The 21,945-nt window shown below is 39.5% G+C and overlaps 2 protein-coding genes across 3 annotated transcripts in view; one reads left to right on the top strand and one right to left on the bottom strand.

The window, feature by feature from the left end:
• FBN1 (fibrillin 1) overlaps positions 1-20,111 on the top strand; it is a 219,621-nt gene extending 199,510 nt beyond the window's left edge. For both annotated transcript variants that reach the window (XM_039888195.1, XM_039888196.1), the window contains 12 exons: positions 69-191; positions 761-892; positions 2,797-2,922; positions 3,495-3,701; positions 5,315-5,440; positions 5,689-5,811; positions 8,741-8,857; positions 9,130-9,258; positions 10,007-10,126; positions 14,705-14,936; positions 17,426-17,600; positions 18,814-20,111. In XM_039888195.1, coding sequence (XP_039744129.1) covers positions 69-191; positions 761-892; positions 2,797-2,922; positions 3,495-3,701; positions 5,315-5,440; positions 5,689-5,811; positions 8,741-8,857; positions 9,130-9,258; positions 10,007-10,126; positions 14,705-14,936; positions 17,426-17,600; positions 18,814-19,203 — 2,000 coding nt within the window. In that variant the 3' untranslated portion in view covers positions 19,204-20,111. The remainder of the gene's footprint in view (positions 1-68; positions 192-760; positions 893-2,796; positions 2,923-3,494; positions 3,702-5,314; positions 5,441-5,688; positions 5,812-8,740; positions 8,858-9,129; positions 9,259-10,006; positions 10,127-14,704; positions 14,937-17,425; positions 17,601-18,813) is intronic.
• DUT (deoxyuridine triphosphatase) overlaps positions 15,070-21,945 on the bottom strand; it is a 78,740-nt gene continuing 71,864 nt past the window's right edge. The window contains exon 9 of the transcript XR_005658508.1: positions 15,070-15,352. The gene's annotated coding sequence lies outside the window, so the exon portion shown is untranslated. The remainder of the gene's footprint in view (positions 15,353-21,945) is intronic.

The raw sequence follows: 21,945 nt of genomic DNA on the forward strand, positions 1-21,945 counted from the left end.
TAGATTTCCTTTTTTTTTTTTTGGTTTGTGGCCATGATTCATTGTTTTCTTACTACCTTCTGCTGCAGATATAAACGAGTGTGCCCAGAATCCTCTGCTCTGTGCTTTCCGATGTGTAAACACTTATGGGTCATATGAATGCAAATGTCCTGCTGGATATGTTCTGAGAGAAGACAGGAGGATGTGCAAAGGTGAGACATCCACATTCAAAGTCTTCTAAGCCAGGGAGCTTTAACACTGTCTATGACTGGAGATGTCCCTCCAAAGCTTCTAATAGTAGAGGAGGTCTGGGAATGGGGGAACGCTGCTGTATTCCATGGACATTATGAGGGATGTCTTTGCTACCTTTCCTTGTAAATCGTAGTTTGAGGCATCATCAAACTGAGTCGAGAGCTGCACTGCAGCTCCTTTTCAGTTCACTCTGCATTGCATGCTAGCCATTCTGCAAATGTGCAGATAGAAAGAAAAGAAGACATTTCCCCACGTTCCAGAGGTTCGATACAAAGCAGCTGAGACGGAGATATCCAATTCATCAAAAAGAACTAGAAATCATGCTTCCTGCTTTTGAAGAGGGTACCAGTTAGTTAGGGAACAATTTCGTCATCAAGTTCAAAGGTGATCAGAAGACTCCTTCTCATTCTTAGGAGGCCAACACCCAGCAACACAAAAAGAAATAGGTTACTTAATACTATTTTCTGTTCAAAAGGCAGGAAATGAATGTGGCTTCTTTTATAAATTTGTGGTTACACGTTCTTTCCAGATGAGGATGAGTGTGAAGAGGGGAAACACGACTGTGCTGAAAAACAAATGGAATGCAAGAACCTCATTGGCACGTATATGTGCATCTGTGGACCTGGGTATCAGCGGAGACCTGACGGAGAAAGCTGTGTAGGTAAGAAAATCTCTGCAGAAGGAGTTTGAGTGTTGGCATTGACAAAAGACAATGGCTCTGAACCCTTATGGGTGCTGTGTTCTTCTTGGCCAGAGCTATTTTGCCCTCATGTTACAACTTTCTGTGGCAGTCCCCTTGCCTCTTGATTATCTATGAATTCCACGAGCACTGTCATTCCCTCCGAACTGGGCTTTGCCTATTTTCTCAGTCCCTTTTGCTGCCAGGATTAGAACATCAGGTGTTTTCTCTATATGCTTCCTTCATTTTTTTCTACTCCATTGTTGTTGTGGGGTCAGTTTTCTCCGCTGCATTGGAATGCCTCCCTATTGACCCAGCTTTGCTACTAGCACCCTGACATTGAGTACTTATGCCAGGTCCCTGTGAATGAGGAATACCACTAAACCAGTGGGATCTACCTCCAGAGAATCTAGTCTTGTCTAGAGTGGGGCTGGGCAGTGGTATTTTATTCTAATGTGACTTTAGCCTTGAAAACCACAGCATAGACCAGGGGTTGGCAAACCACAGCCTGAGAGCCAAATCCAGCCTGCCAGCCCATCACCTGTTTTGTAAATAGAGTTGTATGGGAATATAGCTATAACCAGTCATTTACATATTGTCCATGGCTGTTTTCATGCCACAATGGCAGAGTAGAGTAGAGTAGTTGCAACCTAGACCATATGGCCTGCAAAGCCTAAACGATTTACTATGTAAAGATTTACTATATAAATAATATGATATTACTATTACAGAAGAAGTTCCCTGACCTCTGCTTTAGACAATAAATACAGGAGAAAATTATTAGAAAATTCTCACAGGCATCCTTTTCCTTTTAAATAATCAATAAATGACATTATAAAACATATTTTATGCTGTCAGTCAAGAAGCTAAGAACCTCACTGTTTCCCTTACTCTGTAAAATACAGAATAAAACAGTAATTAAAGAGCAGTTTTTAAAAGCATAAAAAAAGTATGTAGATTAATGATCACCTACTGGGTCTTCTAGGATCTGTGGTTCTGAACCTCAGCTGCACATTGGAATTGCTTGGAGACCTCAGGTTTCACCCCAGATATTCCTACTTAATTGGCCTGGGCATTGGGATTTTTAACCTGTTTCAACACTCTTTAAAGCTCACTCTCCAACTCTCTCCTCTCTTAATGAGATTTCTGCCTCAAAGGTTTGGAACTATTTTCAGTGGGATCCACAAAGGCAAATTATTTATGATCTGTCTAAGTAATCATCAGATACTTCTAAGAATCTACAGCCATTTTAATGCTTTTTTTTTTAACCTGAGAGACTTATTTATTATTTCTTAATAATATCGTTGAAGTACTACACTGAACATAATCAATACTGAATCGGCAGATCAGGCGAGACAAACTCCCTCAGGTCAAAACTATCGCAGACATTATTCTGATGAAATATTGTAAATTTCTGTGATATCTCGATCTTAAATTTAGTTTTCCTTCACTTGAAATAATCTCTTTGGAATCCTTTGTATGTACATATATGGAAAGTTTTAAATTTTATTAAGTGAAAAAATGTACGTATACATAAAACGCTGTCATTTATGTTTAGGTATATAAAAGTGCTATCGATTATGTTTTTAAAAGGTACACACGCATATGTATATATTTGCTTGTATGTACATAATTCAACTCTGGAAAGATAAATTAGAAACTGGCAGTAGTTCTGTTGCCTTTCTGGAGGGGAGTTTGGTGGCTGAGGGATAAGGGAGAAAGGGGGACTTTTGCTGAATATGCTTTTGTCCCTTTTGAATTTGGAACCATGTGAGTAGGTTTCCTATTCGCAAACTAAATTTTAGAAAAAGAAAGAAAGAATCCATCTTTGTACACTGTGGTCAGATGAGTCCTCTTGTTTTCGGTGCTTCAATGAAACTGCACAGATGAGAATGAATGTCAGACCAAGCCAGGGATCTGCGAGAATGGGCGCTGCCTCAACACCCTGGGGAGCTACACCTGTGAGTGCAATGATGGGTTCACAGCCAGCCCCGCCCAGGATGAGTGCCTTGGTGAGTACAGACAGCAGGATGCTTTTATAACCCCAGCCTCCACACTGGGATGCTTGATACCCAGTTCTCTTATTTGAAATAATTCGAGATTGTCAAAATTTGAAGAAAGGTTAAAAATGTTCATTTTTTGGAGATGACTCGATGACCGATTGTCCATTGGGTTTAGCACCACCCTGCAGATAAATTCTTCCTTTGCTAATTGTATCACTGAATCACTTGTTTGGAATTTCTTTCTCGGCTGCCTTTTTAAACCCTTGGTGCTCAGGATATTTCCATGTGTTTCTCTGCTTCTCCCTCTCTAGCATGACTATTCCCCCATATTTCTGGGCACAGATAGAGTTGTAACCTTGTCTGAACCAATGCCTTTCTGCCTACTTACTGAATATCTTATTTGCTCCCTCAGATGACATCTTTTCTCCCTTACTGCAGTTTCCAGCTTTTCCTTCTCGCTCCTTCTCACCCAGGGTAAAGTGTTACATCCTTTTGGGTTTCATATCTGACCAAATTTTTGATACCTTGCTATGCTCATAAAATATCCTAAAATCTTCTTTTCAATGTAACGTCCCTTCCAGACAACCGGGAAGGGTACTGCTTCACCGAGGTGCTCCAAAACATGTGTCAGATCGGCTCGAGCAACAGGAACCCTGTCACCAAGTCTGAATGCTGCTGTGACGGAGGGAGAGGCTGGGGTCCTCACTGTGAAATCTGCCCCTTCCAGGGTACTGTGGCTTTCAAAAAACTCTGCCCCCATGGCCGAGGATTTATGACGAATGGAGCAGGTACTTCATTTTGTTCTGATTTATGACCAATGGAGCAGGTACTTCATTCGGTCCAAAAATACTTGCAGAGAATTTGTTTGTCTTATGAAAAACAGATGAGAATATGGAATCTACAATATGGACGTAGGCTGAGTTACATACTTGAGGTCGACAAAAATTCTTCATTATGGTGTTTTAGACATTCAATGCCATGTTGCCAAAGCGTCCTTGATCCACCTGGTTAAGTTGTGTGTGCTTGGGTCTCTGCCTCTGCATTATGAAGAGTTCTCAACTTTTTAAACAGAAGTTTGTTATAAGTGTTGTTAGTTACTCAGAATATAATTTTTAGATAAACCTTGAAAGAAATGATCACTGAATTCTTAAACGAGTACACCAATATGTACTTTAACTTTTAAAATTTACTGAAATAGTCCGCATGAAAGAAATATAAACAGTACTGATATTCAGATAACATAATTGCCTCTGGAAAAACACAAGCTGCTTTAACTTGGGAGGGATGAGGAGGCCTTAAAGGTGTCTGAGGCAACTCTGAAGAAGACTTCTGGGAATAGGAACAGTAACTGCAATTGTTTTTAGTTTTGTGAAAGAGAGAGACATTTTGAGTTTCTTGGGAGGGAATTGGAAGAGGCAGTGGAAGAAGGAGATTAAGTAGGATTTGTGTTCATGTTAGAAAGATGTGGCTAAAGGTAGACTAACAGAAATGGATGCGGTAAAAGAACTAGATAGATTAGATGGGGTGGGGGCAAGGTAAATTTATGATTCTTTGGAGGATTTGAAAATGAGATGATGGAAAAGACTCATTTCTTGAGAACAATGAGAGTATGGTAAATTTCATTTCAGAGTAAACTTGAAAAAAATCAGGAAAAATATCAACTGTTGGTATAAAATGGTTATTTGGCAATCAAAGGCTAAGAACTCACTTGGTATTGGCACCCCACCAAGCAGAAAGGAGATAGATGGGTCAAGAAGGGGAGGACAGTGGCTTTAATGCTCAACAGTGCATATTGACCAAACCTTTCTCCCTTGGTAGAGAAGTGAATAAGGGTCTCTCTTCTTTAGCAAGCCCCAAAAACCCAGCCCAATAAGTTTGGTCCAGTTTCTCCAATATTATGCAATTTGATTTTTTTTAAGGTCAATTTTAAACACAACAAAAAAGGGTAGAAAAAAATTCCTGCCGATTTTAGACATGCAATATTAAAAAAAAATAAGATTTTCTTATCAAAAGAATCCATTGCTGTGATTCATTTATGGGATGTCAGTCAGCAAAAGGCAAGCTTGACATTAGATGGTGCAAGGAACTAAATATGTCTAGATGAAGGAGTTGGTTTATGGACCCAGAAGAGAAAAACCCTATAAATTTAGAAGGACAATTATTTTCAAAGTTTTCCCCTAGCCTAATTAGTTTACCACTGTAGTCTGATAAAGTTGATCTTTGCCTTTCGATATAGTTACCATTACATGTAAGATTATGCCGTTATTCCTTTGGTTTAATTTCTCAGATCCATAATATAGTAACATAGTTTATTAGTTTTACACTGAAGTGAACCCTACATACTAATGTTGTCTATTTTATAATGTTTTTACTATATTAATTTCTATTTATTAAATTATAGATATTGATGAGTGCAAGGTTATTCATGATGTTTGCCGAAATGGAGAATGTATCAATGACAGAGGATCATATCATTGCATTTGTAAAACTGGCTACACTCCAGATATAACTGGGACTGCTTGTGTAGGTAAGCATTCTATTTCTGGTTTACTTCCGAGTGGAAATTGTAGATTATGGCAAAAGAAAAAACTCCTCAAACTAAAAAACTCTAAAAAGACTGTGTAATGTCACAGGAAAACATAGGCAATAATCAAAGACTACACAGAGTTTACTTTTTCTTTTCTCAAAACTAAAATTATTTGTTAGACCTCATGGATATTGAACATTTAGGCATCTTTTTAGATGAGCAGTCACATTGTATCTCTTTGATCATAGATCTGAACGAGTGCAACCAGGCTCCCAAACCCTGCAATTTTATCTGCAAAAACACAGAAGGGAGTTACCAGTGTTCATGCCCGAAAGGCTACATTCTGCAGGAGGATGGAAGGAGCTGCAAAGGTAAAGTAGAATGTGACTTCGCCCACTCACCTGCTTCCTGGGCACAAGTTTGCATCTCTTGTGCCTTTGAAGAATCCATAGGCGAGCTCAAAGACCTTCTCTACAGGGAAGAGGTGCTTCCCTGTGGTTACTGCCTCCGCGGGGCTTCTCTGTTCTGGAGGCAGGAGGCTGAGGTAAGGGAGACGGCAGAATGCCAGTGGCAGCAGCCATCCTCACTGCCTGCTCTATGGGCATCCGTGGGGGCCATTCCTGAGAGTCTCAGAGATAGCAGGACCAGTTCTACGAGGCCCAGGAGGGTAGATTCCTATTTGATTACCTCCATTTTGCTTTCCGTCTATTGCATTTATGTAGTCAGTCTGTTCAACAACTATATAGCCTAAGTCTCCAGCAGAGTCCAGCCTCAGACTAATCAGTGCCATGATCCTAGAGGACATTGTGCCTAACGAAGTAAGCACTTTGTCTAAGCTTCTGTTCTGCAAAATAGGGCCATCCCTGCCCTCTAAAAGCTTATCTAAGACATAAATATCACAAAGAATTAAGAAACAGCATGAGGTTATGCAGAAATCCTTCATCAACCAGAAGTTATCTTTTGCAAATTTCTGTTGGTATAAGTTTACCCTTGTAAACATCTGCCTCAACAATAAGAACTTCATATATTGAGTGAATAATGCAAGTGAGTCATGCTTAAGGATGATTTGAAAAATGAAGGGTTTGGAGAAGGTAGACCAGATGGCAGAGCAAGAGTTAGAGCATTCTGCCATGAAGCCTTGAAGGGAAAAAAGGGAAGTAAAGAAAATTAAATGGTAGGATGCAGTGGAAGTGGAGAGCAGAGAGAAGTAGGGCCTCCAGCCACTTCCCTGTGTCTACAGGAAGGAGGAGAGTTAAGAGGCTGGTAATACAGGATGATAAGATGGACAGTGGCCTGAGGTGTTCCTGTGCAGCAGAAATTTTATATAATCCTATTATTTGGGGAGAGGAAGTTGAGAGACCTACTCAATACTTTTATCTTAAATGAAGAGTTATTCATAGCTTTGTTCCTCTCAAACAAAGAACTTATTCTGCATCTGTGGTTCAGTGACTCCTGGGCAGTGTGAGGCCACAACTCCAGGCCATAAACTTATACATGTAAATGAATAACCATATTCAAGGGGAAACTTTTCTCTCTGTATCAAGCAAAACAAATTTATAGCACCTTTCTAATCGGGGGGTGGGGCAGAAAATCCTCAAAAGTTTCTAGCAATTAAGAGACAAAAATGAAAATTAAATGTATAGTAGTAATTATGTTCTTTCATAAAGTATTAAAAGCATCAGTAACACTCTCTTTATGGTTTTAGGAATGCAAAAAGTAGCTATATGATTTTTACAGATCCACTTACAAAATAAGTCCCTTTCTCCTGTTTTTCCCATGAGGTCTAAATTCTTACACATACTTGGCATATATAACTAAAAAGCAAAATAAGTGATGTAGTTATATTGATTAATGAAATATTGAGGAAAGAGGCTAGAAGGATGACCTCTGGGGAAATGTGGGACCAGCACTTCATTCTGAGAGCTGGGTAAAAACCAAATATGAAGAGAGGAGAGAAAAGACATTCTTGAAGGTGAAAACAGCGAGTGTTGCTGTTCTGAATGTGTCATAATTATATAATAGTGTTGTAAGAAGTCACTGAGTTTTCTCTCTCACCTGTTTGCAGGTGAGCTTTAGTAAACGTGGAATGGTGCTCTAGCAAGGCCCTTTGGGTCATAGAGAGGGGAGGCCACCCTGTTGACAGGAGGCATATAACTGTCAATAATACAGAAACCAGAAAAGCAGAAACATCAATCCCTTAGCAGTGGAAAGAGTACAAGACTGGCTCCATTTTAAGAGAAGTCAGTACTGGGAGAAGTCAATTTAAGTCCACTACAGATACTACTCTAGCCAGGAACTGGCACTGGTCTGTCACTCCAAGCACAGCTCTGTGTGCAGTGATAAGACTACAAGAAAGGGGATGAGGAAAAGTGGGGGGAGGAAGAAGGAAGGAAGGAAGGAAAGAGGGAAGGAAGGAAGGAAGGAAGAGGAGAGGAAGGAAGGAAGGAAGGAAGGAAGAAGAGAGAAAGAAGAATTAGGAGGAGGGAGGGAGGAAGGAAGGAGAAGGAAGGGAGGGAGGGAGGGAGGGAGGGAAGGAAGGAATGGAAGGTCCTGAATTCACCACAATTTTTTAAAATTAAAATTCAACTGAAAGCTAGAACCCATTTTGTATCTCTTGATGTTATTCATAGCTATGGAGTTAAGAATGAACCTTGAAGTTCCAGCAATGAGTAAAGAGGCTTGGTCAAAGTGAAAGATTTTATTTATTAAATATAAGAAAATGTTGGATAAATACTGTAGGCAGTTTTTAAAAGTGCTATTAGCTTAATAGAATGAGATTTTTTTTCCTTTTCTTTTTTTGATTCCTAATTACTCAACTTTGTTTTATCCAAGGGAGAATCTCTAAACAAAGAAGTCAGTTCTGTTTGTTTTGGTTTGGTTGACCACTTCATTTGAGAAGAATAAAAACAGCAAACAGAAAAGAACTATATGAACAAATTTCCAGCCTCGACATTTTTTATATTTCAACTCAAATAGATCTTTTCTCTGGAATTTTTGAGAATCCTTAGTCTCTAACTTCATTTTGTAATTTACCTAAAAATTTTTTGTTGAGGAATTCCTACATTCCTCTAACTAAAGGGAATTGGGATTTCCTTGGATGCCTCAAAGAGCTACATTTTTTCATCTAAATCAACATCACATTTTATCTTTCAAACCCTGATCTCCTGGGTTTCTCCTAGCCATTTGCTGTGTCTCTGTTCTGTCCAGGGTCATTTGAGGTATAGAAATGAAAGCAGAGCTGCTTCCTAGGGCGGCTTCTAGGTACCTGTCAGCTTGACTCCATCTTCCATTTTCTTATAGATCTTGATGAGTGTGCAACTAAGCAGCACAACTGCCAGTTCCTGTGTGTTAACACCATTGGCAGTTTCACATGTAAATGTCCTCCTGGATTTACCCAGCACCACACTGCCTGCATTGGTAAGTAGGAGAGGGAAAAAACCTATATGGGATGTAGCTAGTCCTTTAACAGATTGTTTGCTAGTTCTGCTATTGGGATAAGAAGTCAAAAACTCAAAAAAAAAATATGAGTACATGTATGTGTGTGTGTGCAAGTGCACACATATATGTGAAAAGTTACTGGCCTTATTTGTTCTTTTCTAAGCAAATCATTCCTCTCTCTTCCTTTTAAACAACATGAAGAGAAATTCAGGGAATTTTAACCCCCTTTTTACCCCCACTGTCCCTTATAGATAACAATGAATGTACCTCTGACATCAACCTGTGTGGGTCTAAGGGCATTTGCCAGAATACTCCTGGAAGCTTCACCTGTGAATGCCAGCGGGGATTCTCACTTGATCAGAGTGGCGCCAGCTGTGAAGGTCAGTAGGAGGCTCAGCTGATGGGTCCTTGTGAAGTGGCTTGTGTGACTGTCAATATCGACATTATTATCCTCCATGAGCTATCAGAACTGAGCACAGGCAGGACATCCAACTGAAGACAAGAAATGTTTTGCCTGGTTTGCACAGGTCTCATACCTTATATATCCACTTTTTGTCTCATGCTTGATTGTCTACAACACCTGCCTTTCCTAGTTATATCAGGGTTTTTCTGCTCAGTTATTAATAATGACCTAGTCAAGAAAAATAGCTAGATTCCTGAATTTGATTCATTAATTTTCTGGTTATTGGATTTAGAGTAATAAAAGGATTCCCTCGATGTGAATTAAATATGAGGAGTAACTTCTGATAAAATATAATTAAAAGTTTAAATTTTTTTTAGGATTTTTTATTGTATTGACATTTTGGGGTTTCTAATTCTGGCACAAATAAGCAAATACAAATAATTTACACAGCTAACCCACAGGAGTGCTCTTATGCTTTGCATTAATTTCTTCGTCATTTTTATTTGTAGACTTTACCAGAGATATCTGACTGTTTTTCTCCTTGGACTTACCACAACCTTCAGAGTAGATAGTCTTAAAGTTTGGGGTGGTGGAATAATTTTTTAGGGTTCAGATTTCTTATGAAAATTGCCTTTCACTTTAGCATGCATATAAATGTTGCTTCGGAGGGTACGCCTGAGACTAGTGGTGAGGTGGCTTAAAGGTGACTCTGCCTTCTTTTTCAGATGTGGATGAGTGTGAAGGAAACCATCGCTGCCAGCATGGCTGCCAGAACATCATCGGGGGCTACAGGTGCAGCTGCCCCCAGGGCTATCTCCAGCATTACCAGTGGAACCAGTGTGTTGGCAAGTAGTTTTTCCTTGTTAGCAAGATGAATTGCTATAAGTTCCTATGAGTCAATATGCTGCTTTCTTTCTTTCTGAAAACTTTAACTTGTCACTGAAGCAACAGGTACTCAATTAAAATTGCCCTAATTTGTTTGAAACCAGAGGAAAGTTTTCGCTTTTACAAAATAGCAAATTAAGAAAAACATAATGGTAGAAGGCATTTTGAGGCCATTTGAAATGAACTTCTTTTGAAGTCAATTTATTGACTCCCAGTATCCCCCTGCCCTTCTATTGCATTGATAGTCATTGGCCCACACCTGACTTCTGTTCACACCAGGGACTAACAAAATCCTTCTTAAGACTGAAAAATAACAGGCAGCTAGAGGATATTATGAGTGACTTTTGGCTTAAAGATACAGAAGTGGTTCCATTTAGTTCTACACATTTTTGAGACAGAAGGCCAAGCAGGAGATACAGCAAGCTTTTTCAAGATTGCTAAATTCTTTTGAAAATTAAGACTTTCATTAAATTGGAATTATGTCAATTTTGATTCCACAATGTCATGGGAAAATAACTCTTAATATGCATCAGAGAATCCGAACTTTGCAAGTTTAGAGGGACCCCAGATCCATTTAGCAGCCCAAGCTCTTTGTTTTACTGTTGAGGACCTAGAAGCCCAGGGAGGAAAGGTAATTTGTCCTTATTGGTTCTTTTGTGACATGCCTAGAACTAGAACCCAAGGCTCATAACTTCCCGATTTAGGGCTGCCTCTCAAGGTTCACAGTTACTTGTTTTTTCACTCAGAAAGTATCTACCAAGCTCCACTGTAAGCATGGTACTTGGGTGACCTGTCCTAGTTGCCACACTCTTGGATACAGAGCCTTTCTTAGCAAAGACACAGAGAATTTCTGCTTCCTGCAGGGCTACTCTACCTTGTGATGCTTTACTTTACTCCAAATGAAGACACATTTGTTGTGTTTTCATTCATCAGAATTATGTCTTACTCACTTGGTTTGATTCCTTACAAGACACAGTTTTGGAGAAGTGAGTGGGGTTGGCTAAAATGACCCTCATGCTAGAAGAGTTTAGACTGTACATCTTGCTGAACAGCTGCCTGGTTTTAATAAAAAATGCTTTTGTTCATTATCAGCTCAGGAAGGTCTTAGATTTTAATCATCAGTTTCTGACACTGTCTACAGAACTTCTGGAGTGAACTATGTTGATTCAATACCCAGTATATAGGCCCATCTGCCCTTAAAATGTAGGTTCCTTGGATGAAATTGAAGTTGTGGGGAAAAGAATAAGAGAGATGAGGTTTACCACTCCTGAGCTTACCCTCCCTCCCTACCTTCAGTCTGGGGATAGTAGAGATGGCCAGGTCATGCCTTAGTTACCTGGAGATTATGCTTTGGCCCTAGGAAGATCATCTCCTGGTTGGGAGTTACAGAAGAATAAGTCAATTAAGAAATGAGAAAAGGTTTGGGAAATTTTGATGCCTAAAATATATATACCAGTCCAAACTGGGCTCATAATTCTTGAGAATTATAGTTATCCAGAATGAATATTGCCTTGGGCCAGAATGGCTTCCCCAGAGCCACGCAGAGCAGAGCTAATTTCACGGGCCAGCGCTGCCTGGATCCTCACTCCGAGGCAGCCCGAAGTTCATGCTCAGAAGATGGATGGATTGGGGGTCAGGGGCCACTGGATTCATTGCTTTCTAAGAAATATCAAACTTCCAGCTTGTGGTGAGAGTTGATCCTTTTTGACCTAGAGAAAATTAGTAAAAGAAAGCCCCTCCTACATTTGGGAATTCTCCTAATGGTCCTCCCTTAATGCCACGACTAACATACACTTAGGCAAGCCAAAGGCCAGAACTCTGTCTCTAAGTGAGACAGAGTGGGTAGGTTTCAATCTGCTTTAAAGGAGTATTTTTAGGTTGCTCTAAGGCTGTTTCAATAAAATTAGAATTGTCTCTTTTTATAAAAAGAACAAAACTCTCACCAAAATAAGTACCAACTGAAAGAATAAAACAAAGATTTTGGAGTGTAGAAAAATTCCTTGTGGAGCCACTTGGTCCAGGGTGCACAGGATGAGAATGATCAGGAAAGGTGCTAAACATGTTAAACAAACTGTGGTGTTTGTATATTGATAAAAGAAGAGGGTGAGTGGACAGAGCATTTTCAAGCTGTAAACTTTGAACATTTGCCAATTTCTTATCTTAATTCATGCTCCACTCTACTCCACCTCTTCAACCCAGATAAGCAAGTTTAATTTAAACTTTATTGGATTCTCAGGGAGGAAAAAAATAGTAAAATAAAATAGGAAAAGAATATGAAAGGGGACGAGGAGAGTTCTTAACTGGAATAGATATTTATAGTAACACAGATGCTCAAAGTTAAATGGAACCTTAGAGATTATCTAGTCTGACCTTACTCCTAATATATAAATCCTTTCCAACCTTCCATCATCCAGGTTAGACTCGAATATGACATTGAAGACCATTCACTTTCTCCCAAGATGGGCCAGCCCTCAAACAGAAAACTTTAATTCTTAGAAATGTCTTTTTCATAGAGAACGAACTTTTTCTCCCTCCAACTTCTAATCGTTGGTTATTTCTGCCCCTTAGAACAAAGCATCTATGTTAACAGGTCTTTTCTCACATCGAAGCTCTATTTTAACAGGTCTTTTCTCACATATACCCATGCCTCAGAGGTTTTATCAGTCGAATCTCAGCAGGAAACAAACAAAAATGGCTGAGCCCAACCAAAAGCACAGGACAAGGAAGAAGAGCCTATCTGTGCTTCGTATAGATGTACCTCCTGGGGCTGAGAGCAGGTGGAAAGTCTGGAGATGAACATGGAAGGGAAAGGAGGACATCCAGCCCAGGGATAGTCTCTCCACTAAAGTAAACACCCTTGGTTCCCCCATTCATTCATTCTTTGCTGCCTACAGTCTCCATTGGTCTATATCTCATACCTTGTTTCTAATTTAAAATACGGGGAAAAGGACACAGGCAATGGCATATATAATTATTTCTGTCCCCTGGAGCCCAAGTGATCTTGCGTGGGTACTTAAGATATAGAGGATCCTCAAATAGACTTGGAGCTGGATGCTGAGCCATAGCAGGCAGCTCAATGAATAGCTTTCTTATTGTGTAAGTACTCACCTTCTTCCTGTAACAACACACAGGAAAGAAGGAAGGAGCCAGGGAGGGAAAGAAGAAAGGAAGGGAGAGGTTAAACTAATTAAAGGAGAAAAGACAAACCAGTTTAAATGGAGCCAAGTCTCTTGAGAGACATTGGGGTACAAAAGAAAGCTGATGGCTTTTGCAGTCAGACAGACATGGGTGTGCATCTGCACCCCACTGCTGCTGCTGGGATATCTCAGAGGGGCTTTCTGAGTTTCACTTTCTCCATCTCTAAAACAAGAATTGTAATACCTACCTCCTGTGATTGTTAGGAAGGTAGTAAATGAATGTGAAGCACTTAGTATCCTATCTGTCATACAGCAGGCATCTAATAAATGTTAATTACCCTTCCCACCTCCCTTCCATTGGAAGTAAATATTTGCTAAGTGAGAAGGCCAATTTACCTTAATTCGAATGAACATATAACTGAAAATGAGCTGCAGCGATTAAGAAATGTCTTACCAGCAAGCTTTCAACCTGCGCTGCAAAGGCAGGTCTACAAAAATATACTAGAGATTTCAAAAAAGTATACATTAGACATAATGAGAAACTTGAGGTTTCCTCCCTTCAGGTTGATTTTTAAAGTTAGACCTTTTTTTTCCTGCTTATTACTATCAGACTTGGCAGTTCCCTGTGGGTAGCCAGTCTGCAGCATCTGTCTCTCTTGTGGGTTTTCCAGGATTATTGCTCACGAAGTTTGCAAGAATCTCTTCCAACCATACTTAGCTGTAGACACAGCCCAGACTCTCTGGGAAGAGGCTGGTTTAAATAAGGAGGCTCCATTCAGAGATGGGAGCAGACATACCAGAAGACACTATTCATCCCCAGGACAAGCACCAGGGGGCTTTTGGAGATTTTTGAAAAGGAAGTCCAAGTAGGGCAGACATTTCCTACAGGATGTCAGCTCTTGCCAGCCCCACAGATCCTGAAAAAGGAGGACTAGGAAATCACCCTCCAGGACTATAGTTGGTGTTTGCTTTGGAGATAGCCATCACATTGCACAGAGAACTGTATGATTTCTTCCCTCCCACCCTGAACTCTGAACCTTAGCTACGAACCAGCCTCACGTTCTTCACAGGATGCCCATGTAGAGCAGAACATACTAGTTTCGGCTTCCGACGAGAATTGGAGTCTGTTGGTCCTCAGAATGTCACTCTCTAATGCGCTCTGTCTGATGCATTTGACCTTGTCACTCACATTTGCTCACTACATGGCAAAAGCCCACAACCATCTCCATATCTTTCTCTCTTGTTCCTCTCTCCATCCCAGCCACCTCTACCTACCTGCCTTACCTCCCTGAGAGCCTAGCCAAAGACCAGCTGGCCAATAGCAAGTGGCCTGACCCAGACGCCTCAATTGAAACCTCTGGCCGGTATCACATATGCCTTGTCTTCTCATTCTCCTTGCAGATGAAAACGAATGTCTCAGTGCTCACATTTGTGGAGGAGCCTCCTGTCACAACACCTTGGGGAGCTACAAGTGTATGTGCCCTGCCGGCTTCCAGTACGAACAGTTCAGCGGAGGATGCCAAGACATCAACGAATGTGGCTCTTCACAGGCTCCCTGCAGTTATGGCTGTTCCAATACCGAGGGCGGCTACCTGTGTGGCTGTCCACCAGGTTACTTCCGAATAGGCCAAGGGTAAGCACTGCTCTTCGTGGTCCTGGTTGGAGGCCCTCCCATTCATAGCGTAATCAAGTATATTTAACTCAAAATGACCTATTTTTGTAGAGGAAAAATATATTTTTCATAATTCTTGAGTTATCCAGTTAGCTCTGCAAAAGTTTTATGTTTTTTATTTGAAAAAAGGACATCTAGATTTCTGGAAAATCATAGAACATCAAACAAAATAATGAAACTACATTGTAAATACTTCAACATATGGCTTCTCTATCTCGTTCTCTTGATCTTCACATCTCGTTGGAAAGTGATTATTTCTCCAGAAATACAAGGACTAACCATGGCAGAACTGGGCTCACTTTGCATTTTGCTGATTTATCATTCTTCTTGGGCAAGCAGGATTCTGTCTTGACTTATAGTGCCTTCTTGTCAAACTCCTGTTAGGATAAATCAAAAGGATGTGTTTTTATGAGGTCCTTTGTGGTTTTAAAGTATATTTTACATTTCAAACTTAAATTTACATTAAAAATTTCCAAAAGAGAATTAAAATGAGGGTTAAAATAATTATTATATTTTCCAAATAAATTTGTATGTATGAGAGTTGGGGCTAGGAAGACCTATTTTTATTTTACTGTGTTTTAAAAGTTTGGTGGTAAGTTTTTGAAGTTTAGGTCCTTTTCTCTGCTGAGTTAATTTGGACTTAGATGTCTCTCTAGTTTTGGCTATCCTGTGAAGGATCTCAAATTATAATTTTTTAATTAGGAACACAAAGACATTAAATATACATATAGACATATATTCTCCCCCCCACACACACGTACACACCCCACACAAAATTACATATTCCACAAGATACATATACATGTATTTGTCAAATTATTAATTTAATGGTCTTTGATTTCTTGACACAAACTCCAGCTGATTCATTTGGGGTCTATGTAGACTTGAACATAAAAGAATGTTTCATGGGAAGCACACAGAATGCCAGCCGTAGGACACAAATTCCCAGATGTTTGTGTCTGGCTCTCAGGAGACTCATTCTTTATACATTTAATGCCAGAACCATTTTCCCAGCAAAAATTGTGACACTCCACACTGGCTCCTGGCCAGTGGAGCTTTGTAGTCTCCCTTCTTATAAGTGGTGTTTCAGGGATATGAAAATACTGGAAAAGAGTTCTGAGAAAGGAACCAAAGCCTGCAAATTTGGGATTTGTCCTCCAATAATTTAATCATTATGTGAATGTATACACACGCACAGGATGAACATTTATTATTTCATCCATTTTTATTGTTTCTACACATTTCATGTTGCAAGATAAAGAGGAAAGGAAATGTATTGAGCTCTGGCAGGAGTGCAGAAAATCGTAAGAACCTGTAAATTACTGAAAAATACAAAAAATATTCTGCTCATTGGCATTGTATATTGAATCTTAAGGGCATAAAGGAAGATGGGTTACAAAGAGTAGCCCAACTAATACAAAAATAGATAAATAATCTCTGGTCTGACCCATTAGAAGTCTATCCATTTACAATAGTTTTGGCTTCTCTGTGAATCACTAGAGTGGACCAGGCCCCAAAATAAAGATTCTTTTAGAGTCATTCGGATGTTTCAACACATTTTGAAAGGAGAGCCTAGTAAATACATTCCAAGTGGCCTATGAAATAGTAAGCAGAATAAGAAAACAAGGTACTTGTGAAACATGCAAGCCTCCCTTCACAACTTGGCTTTGATAACTGAAAGGCAAAGAAAAACAGCTGAACTAGTTTTCTCTTGGGCATGGGTTTGTTTGTCCAGCCTCACATGAGTCAGAGCCAATGGCCCTAGTGGTTTTGAATGACTTGAAACAATTTCCCACAGTTGGGCAAGCTTTGATACTTGTATTTTATACATTGCGTAGCTTCACGATTTATTTCTAAATCAACCTCAGGTATCACATAGAGCTTTCTTCAGGAACTTCAGCCAAAGTGAAAGGCCAAATAATAGAAGAAATTGCTCAGAAGCTGGAGTTCTGAAGGGTGGTGATAGTGGTGGTGGCAGTGATAGTATCAGTTGAGAGGAAAGAGGGCAAGGAACCGAACAGGGATGTCTAATCCCTTTCTCACTCCCATAGAGCTTGTTTCATAAAAAATGACTTTTTTATTTAACTTCCTAAATCACATGGTCTCCCTCAGACCCTGTTCGTCTCTTGTTTGCATTTCATGTCTCTTCCCCAGCATAAGGAAAGCAGAACATCTGCCACGTTAGGTCTGGGGAACGAAAGGACAAATCATTGTACAAAATAGGGCCTTGAGAGAGAGGAAACACAAACCGATTAACTCAGAGAATCGAGGGTTAGAGGCAAAACACAGAGGACTTCAATGCGGTTCTCAGAACCAGCCATTCATCCAGTGAACAAATAATCAATGGCTGAACGTTACCAGGCTGGGTCCAGGCTTCACCAGAACTCTCACACCGCCTCCCTTATTGCCCGCTTCTCATGAAAAATGTCCGTGCTCCCCTTCTACCACAGGCACTGTGTTTCTGGAATGGGTGTGGGCCGAGGAGGCCCAGAGCCACCTGCCAGTGGTGAAATGGATGACAATTCACTCTCCCCAGAGGCTTGTTATGAGTGTAAGATCAATGGCTACCCCAAACGGGGCAGGAAACGGAGAAGCACAAATGAAACAGATGCCTCCCACATCGAGGTAAGTCAGAGTGGTTTCTCTCGATGTCTCCTGTTGCAGAAAGGCCTTCCAGATTCCTGTGGTTTCCTCTAAGGATGCTCCAAAGTGAGAAAGGCTCCCTGGGGAGAAAATCCAGACATTCCCTGAGCTCTAGACAACATTTTACAAGAGTCTGTGGGGCTCTCTGGAGTTTCTTGCTGCCTTTAGGGAGTGGCCATTCGAAGGTTTTCACATACTTGCTCATTTCCTCTGTCTCGCCAAAAAGAAAGTCAAACATCCACCCAAAGTCTGCTGAAAGGACAAGGTCTGAGAACCAGGACAGCAAATGGGCAGAATAGTGAAGTGACATAGTGCTCCCTACACGGGGACGCCAAGTTCTGAAAGCTAGAGGCTCCTCTCCTGAAAAGAGCCATGTGGAGTGTGAGGGAATTGGATTCTAGACAAAAACAACATGGAGCTCCAGCAGCCTGGTTTTCTTTGCCTACGGCTGCTGCAGCCTTTCAGTCAACTCAGAAGTGCACAGATATTCACCCAGACCTCTGGCTCCCAGCCCGGAGAATCCAGCACATCTGGTCCCAGAGAGGCAAGCAATAAGCCAGGTGAAAAGCATCGAATATTAGCAGATCGTCAGAGTTAGGAAATAGGTTCATAGGTGTGGCCATCGGAGAGAAAGGTTTTGCACCAGTGAACAAAATTGAAATAGACTGATTCTTCATATCCGTGCTACAACACATCCACTGTGGTTTGGGAAATGAGATAAGTCTTTGGAAAGAAAATAATCTTTTAAAACAGTGTTTCTCAAACTTGAGTAGTCATCTGAATCATCTCAAAGGATTGCTAAAGTGGATTTCTGGGCAACATCCCCAGGGTTTCTGATTTAGTAGGTTGCAGGTGGCACCAGAAATTTGCATTTCTAACAGATTCCCAGGGATGCTGTTGCTGCTGGTCCAGGGACACTTTGAGACCTCCTGCATTAAAAGACCTCCAAATACAAGTGACTTCAATATGCCTTTCTTCTTGACATAAGTTTAATATTTTTGAATGTTATAAATATGTGCCAATTTAACACATTTGTTGTCTAAACAAAGCATTTTATGAACATGACTTTTCAACATAATATATACATGAGAAGAAAGTTATATTAGCATGATACAGTCGAGTCACTTTTTCTTTAATAAGGGAAATAAATGGCATGTTTACATTTTGTTTAACACACTGCCATGTGTCTTTCCAGGATCAGTCTGAGATAGAAGCCAATGTGAGTCTTGCGAGCTGGGACATTGAGAAGACAGCCATGTTCGCTTTTAATATCTCCCACATCAGTAACAAGGTTCGAATCCTGGAACTCCTTCCAGCCCTTACAACTCTGACGAATCACAACAGATACTTGATCGAATCTGGAAATGAAAATGGCTTCTTCAAAATCAACCAAAAAGAAGGGATCAGCTACCTCCACTTCACAAAGAAGAAGCCAGTGGCTGGAACCTATTCATTACAAATCAGTAGTACTCCACTTTATAAAAAGAAAGAACTTAATCAGCTAGAAGATAAATATGACAAAGACTACCTCAGTGGTGAACTGGGTGATAATCTGAAGATGAAAATTCAGATTTTGCTCCATTAATTCACCATCCAGAGACCAAATAATTAAAAAAACAAAGATAGATAGGTAGAACTGAATTTTTCTCCCAATCAGAATCTTCATATCATAGGTACAATCTTTTACCACATAAATTTCTATAAATAAGCACTATTCTTGTATTACAAAAGCAAGGTACAGGTGACTACCCTAGTTCCAAACAACCACTTTCTCAGGCTTCTCGTGTATGTAGCTAAGCTACCTTGTCATATGTGTCAGTTCTCGAAAGATGGGATGTGTATTTCCATTGAGGTTGGCTATTCATGCTCACATGCCATCCTTCTAGCAAACATACAGGAATGTGCTTTCGATTGATGGACTGTTGTATTTTTCAAATTGTAAACTTTGCTTCTCCAAATACAAGTACTAGGTTGGCCATTTCTAATATCTATTTGGTGCTAGTAAATTCTCAAACTAGATTCATAAATGCACTGTAATATTTACACAACTTAGAAACCAAATTACAAGTATTCAGCTCAAATACTTCATTAATTTCAATCAACCCAAGTTAGTACAGTAGCTTATCTCAGTTATGAGTATAATACATTACATGTAAATTAAGTGTGTGTATACTGTAATCGTGCTATTTTTTATCATTGAAACATTTATAAACTAGAATAATAATGCCCTTAATGTGAGGGTTTGTAATGGTGCTTATTAAGACCAAAGACTTGTTAAATGTGTACACCAAGTGGTATTGAAATTTCTGTGACTGGCCCACACGTGCATGGAGGTCTGGGAGGACCAGGAAACAGCCTCAGCAGCCAGAGGATCACCAGTGCATTCTTCATCACATCTGTGCAGTCTGCCAAGCTTACCCTCGGTCATTCTTGTCAACAAGGGGTCTATGTCATAAATGTCACAATAAAACAGTCTCTTCTTTTTTTAGTGTATTCCCTGGCTTTGTGTTCTTGCATGGACGTGGGATTGGAAGGGCTTTACTGGAGGCTAAATAAAGTCTCCTGAATGTAAATTATCCTAAGTCCATTAGTTACAGCTTCTAAAGGTGCCAAATGTGTAACCACTAGAAGAAAATTTAACATATTTGAGTCAGTCCCTGATTTTGTAATTCATTTTTGACAGCAGCATTATGTCTCACCAATATGAAATTTAGATTGTAGCATCATTTCTAAAACATGACTTAATTACTCCAGTGACTTTTAAACTACTAGATTTAAGTGCTTTAAAATATCAAGTCATTGTCTTAGAGCACATGCGTTTCATTATAAAAGATTTATCATGCCCCCTCCCCTCAAATATACACACAGCATTGGCAAGCCTTAGGTGTTCCATCCTTCTTTTCCCCTTAAACATCTGTTGTTAGTCAGTGCTAGTCTAATTACAAAGGGATAATTCCAAATTGAATCCAATTGAATGCTATAACTCTTGATTTTTTAAATGTAATAATTTGAAAATACAGTTTTAAGTGCAACATTGAATATTTAACAATTTAAACTCATTCAACTGGTACGAAATGATTTTTAAAATCCTTAACACCAGTAAAGTAAAGAGTAGCGAAAATAAAGGTGAAATGAGATTGCTACATGAAGGGAGAAGAAACCATATAGGACACAGCCAAGTCCTCTGAAAATCTTCAAAGAGCTAAGCTAAAGAAGAAGTAGATATATTTCAGAGGACAAAACCAGAGTCAGTTGGCGTAAAGCTCAGTTTAGCACATACCTTTCTAGTTTCAAGCTACTCTCTGAGAGAATGTTTCCTTGCAATGTGGTGAGTTCCCTGTCACTAGCTAGAGGGTTTCAGTTCAGCATAATGGCAGCCAGTGGATAAGGATGCTTTTTTCTACCTAACAGGCCACGAACATCTTGAAATATTTCTTGTATCTCTTATTTTGCCATGCAAAAAAAAAAAAATCTTGCTTATAATAGGTGCTCAACAGATATGAGTCAAAGAACTATTTTGGAAGAAATTTGTACCTCGCTTAAGAAGTTAAAATATGACTCAAAATTTCCTTTCTAATTCTGTGCCTTTGGTTCTATGATGGAAGTGTACTAAAATTGTTAGAGAAGAATATGGAGCATATGGTAAACAACAGTTTGCATACGGAAAATGTCTTTGATAATTTAACCAGAACTGCATTATATTCAATAATGGATATTCTTTATAACAAACAACAGAAGAAAATAGAGTTGGCACATAGTAGATCACTTTGATATTTTTAATAGTCTCAGTCTGGATTTTATTTATTTCAGAGCCAACAATTTTCAACCGCATATTTTCCATGTTTCTGACTGTAACGAAACATTTTCCTCATTGTTCCATTGTAAATATTCCTCTTGTTGGAACCCTTTTAATTCTGAGATTTAAACCTGTACCTTTTAATTGTGACCTTGCAATTTTACTTTCAATGGTTGAAGAACTTGGTTTTGTAAAACGCTCAGAAGCTTGAAAAACGTCTTGTCTCTACCCCCCAGCCCATTTCATTTGCCAGTAATTATTTTGTAAGTAGGGCTGAAATGAACTCAACTGGCCTTGTGAAATGTTAAACTTGCACAAACAACTACATTTTTGTTCAACAAATAGCACTTTACTCAGCCAAAATTACTTTGGACATTGCCATTACAAATATTGTTAAACTTCAGAAATCATGTTTGTAAATTAGAGGAATCAAAATAAAGGACAATTAGGTTGATACTATATTAGTATACTTAAAAGTTACATACCTATAAACTCTTAGAAATTTTAAAATCACAGTCAGCTTTATCCACA

The sequence above is a fragment of the Pteropus medius genome, unplaced genomic scaffold, assembly GCF_902729225.1.
Source record: "Pteropus medius unplaced genomic scaffold, Ma_sr-lr_union100, whole genome shotgun sequence".
NCBI classification, from domain to species: domain Eukaryota; kingdom Metazoa; phylum Chordata; class Mammalia; order Chiroptera; family Pteropodidae; genus Pteropus; species Pteropus medius.